The sequence below is a fragment of the Microtus ochrogaster genome, chromosome 2, assembly GCF_000317375.1.
Source record: "Microtus ochrogaster isolate Prairie Vole_2 chromosome 2, MicOch1.0, whole genome shotgun sequence".
NCBI classification, from domain to species: domain Eukaryota; kingdom Metazoa; phylum Chordata; class Mammalia; order Rodentia; family Cricetidae; genus Microtus; species Microtus ochrogaster.
This window is the reverse complement of record NC_022010.1, coordinates 67,622,256-67,625,474: the sequence shown is the minus strand read 5'-3', so window position 1 is coordinate 67,625,474 and position 3,219 is coordinate 67,622,256. Positions and strand designations below refer to the sequence as shown.

The 3,219-nt window shown below is 32.5% G+C and overlaps 1 protein-coding gene across 1 annotated transcript; it reads right to left on the bottom strand.

The window, feature by feature from the left end:
• Positions 1–2,002: 2,002 nt before the first annotated feature.
• LOC102001034 (olfactory receptor 4A15-like) lies at positions 2,003–2,920 on the bottom strand. The gene has a single exon (XM_013351995.1). The coding sequence runs from the start codon at positions 2,918–2,920 to the stop codon at positions 2,003–2,005; it is 918 nt and encodes a 305-aa protein (XP_013207449.1).
• Positions 2,921–3,219: the final 299 nt, after the last annotated feature.

Genomic DNA, 3,219 nt, shown 5'->3' with positions numbered 1-3,219 from the left:
TATATATCCAAAGGATGCTCAATCATGACACAAGGACATGTGCTCAATTATGTTCATAACAGCATTGTTTGTCATAGCCAGAACCTGGAAACAACCTAAATGGCTCTCGAACGAAGAATGGATAAGAAAAATGTGATACATTTACACAATGGAGTACTACACAGCAGAAAAAATAGTATCTTGAATTTTGCAGGCAAATGGAAGGAGCTAGAAAACATCATATTGTAAGGTGAGTTAACCCAGAAACAGAAAGACAATTATCACATGTACTCACTCATAGGTAGTTTTTAAACATAAAACAAAGAAATCCAGTCTACAAACCATAATCCCAGAGAACTTAGACAACAATGAGGGCACTAAGAGAGACTTACATAGATATAATCTACATGGAAAGTAGAAAAAGACAAGATCTCCTGAGTAAATTGGGAGGATGGGGACCTTGGTGGAGGGTTGAGGGGAGGAGGGGTGGACGAGGGAGGAGAGCAGAGAAAAATGTAGAGCTCAAAAATATCAATAAATACAAACAAACAAAAAAGAAACATACCTCAACTTCAAAGACAGACATTACCTCAGAGTAAAGGGTTGGGAAAAGATTTTACAATCAAATGAACCTAAGAAACAAGCTATCCTACTACCTAACAAATTAGACTTCAAACTAAAAATAATCAGAAGAGATTAAGAAAGATATTTCATATTTTTCACAGGAAAATTCATAAAGATGAAGTCTCAATTCTGAACATCTATGTTCCAAATACAAGGGCACCCACATTTGTAAAAGAAACATTACTAAAGCATAAATCACATATCGAACCCCACACACAAATAGTGGAAGACTATGGTATTTTCTAAATGCCTGCTCTTAAACTCTATAGTGCATTGCTGTAAACTCTTTGATTATGGGTTATGATATTTTATCAATGGAAGGTAGGAAGGAACTATACTCTTTCAAAATGCCATGATCTCTTAAGGAGACAGACATTGTAAAATAGTATGGCATTAAGCTTTCTCAGCTAAGAACATTTTTTATTATTACTACACAATAATAGCAAACATAGCAGCACATGTGTTCATATGATTTTTCAATGTGAAAATCAGATTTGGCTATTTTTCTATGTATCTCCATTATTTGCTTGTATTTTTTGTATAAACCTTTCTATATGCTCTTTATCATTAATATTAAGACAGCAATATTATTTTTATTTAATATTAATATTCTAAGAAATTTCAGCATAATTATATAAATAAGATCCCTTTCAAATACAAAACTAAAATTTATATTTTGAATATTAATGTGCCATTAATACTGTGTGAGGTAAAAAATGAGCAGAGTTGCTACATATTACATCTTTATTCCTAAAAAGTGGTAATAAGCTTTCTCAGTTCTCAAAAATCAACTACATTTATTTAAGAAATACAAATGACATTTCCGTTAAATAAAATAAGTTTCTATTAAATAAAATAAATTATGTGACATAAATTTATAGTACGTGCAAACAATTTTGTTACCAAAATTTAATGTACATTTTTCTGCAAATTCAGAAAATCTTAAAAATGTATGTTTCTAATGGGAATAATTCACTTAATAATTGTTTTTGCTCTACATAGTTATTACCATTGAGGAGAACTTTCTGTTATATAGTAATTTTTACCATTTATTTTTATTTATTTTGAAATTTTATTGTTTACACTTTTTGAAAATTTTATTCAAGTGTACTATATTTACATAATTTCCCCCTGCCCTTTTCTCCATTGAACTCCATCGTTGCCACACCAGTTTCTCAAAAATTTCATGGCCTCTTATTATTTAGTTATTATTGTTTCATACGTATATTTGAATATTTAGTTATTTATGAATACAACTTGATGAGTTTATTTAGTGTTGTTTGTGTATATGTTATCTAGAGGTGACTACTTGAGATTGAATACTTAATCAGGGTAACAGTCCTTAGAGAAGATTAATTCCCCTTCTTAGTAGCCATAATTTTATGACATTTCTTTCAATTCATTTCCTTTTTCTCGTCCAAAGTTTTCTCATGGCATTTTTCATCTCTGTATTTCTCAGAGTATATATAAGGGGGTTCAACATGGGGGTGATAACAGTATAGAAAACAGTCAATGATTTATCAATTGGTAAAGTAGAAGGAGGTCTCACATACATAAAAATACAGGGAACAAAGAAGAGGACTACCACAGTGATATGGGAGCCACAGGTGGATAAGGCTTTGCGCCTCCCTTCCTGACTGAGATTCTTCAGAGAGTGGAGAATGACCCCATAAGAAATTAGCAACAACATAAAAATAACAACACAGATTGCCCCATCATTGGCAACAACTGTAAGGCCAATAACATAGGTGTCAGTGCAGGCCAGTTTTAATAAGGGGTACATATCACAAATGAAGTGGTCAATGACATTAGAACCACAGAAAGGAAGGTTATATACAAAGAGAAGTTGGACTACAGCATGCACAAAACCCCCAACCCAGGCCAGCAGCAGGAGCAGAACACACACACGTTGGTTCATTATGGTCAGATAATGCAAGGGTTTGCAGATGGCCACATACCGGTCATAGGCCATGACAACCAAGAGTAAAATCTCAGCACCACCAAATAAGTGTCCTATAAAAAGCTGTGTCATGCAAGCTTGGAAGGAAATAGTTTTCTTCTCATAAAGTAAGTCTATAAACATATTTGGTGTAACTGTGGTTGAATAAACAGCATCCATAAATGATAAGTAGCCAAGAAAGAAATACATGGGGGCATCTAAACTTGGGCTGACCACAACAGTCACAACAATGAGTAGGTTGCCTGCCATTGTCACAATGTAGATAACCAAGAACAGAACAAATAATATTTTCTGGCCTTCAGGACTCTGAGTGAGACCCAATAGAACAAACTCAGTCACATTGTTTCTTTGTTCCATATATATTTTATACTTTGTTCCTTCTATATATTTTCATGTCAGGAGTAAAACAAATTATTTGAAATTTTATCAATGACTTCATGAATTTTTTAAAAAACATTTTATTTATTCTGAAAACAAGAAAATAGAGATCATGACTTACTTTATCCCCACACTTATAGATAAAACAAACAGGAGTTTCCAAATTCAGTTTTCTTACAGACTAATTGAAAGAAATATAACATATTAGAGATATATGAGGGAAAAGAACAGATTGTTAAATAAATGAGTTTTAACAACTATATTTTACAACTACCAGA

Excerpts from the sequence above, each read along its gene's own strand:
- LOC102001034 (XM_013351995.1), bottom strand. The coding sequence starts at position 2,920 with ATGGAACAAAGAAACAATGTGACTGAGTTTGTTCTATTGGGTCTCACT.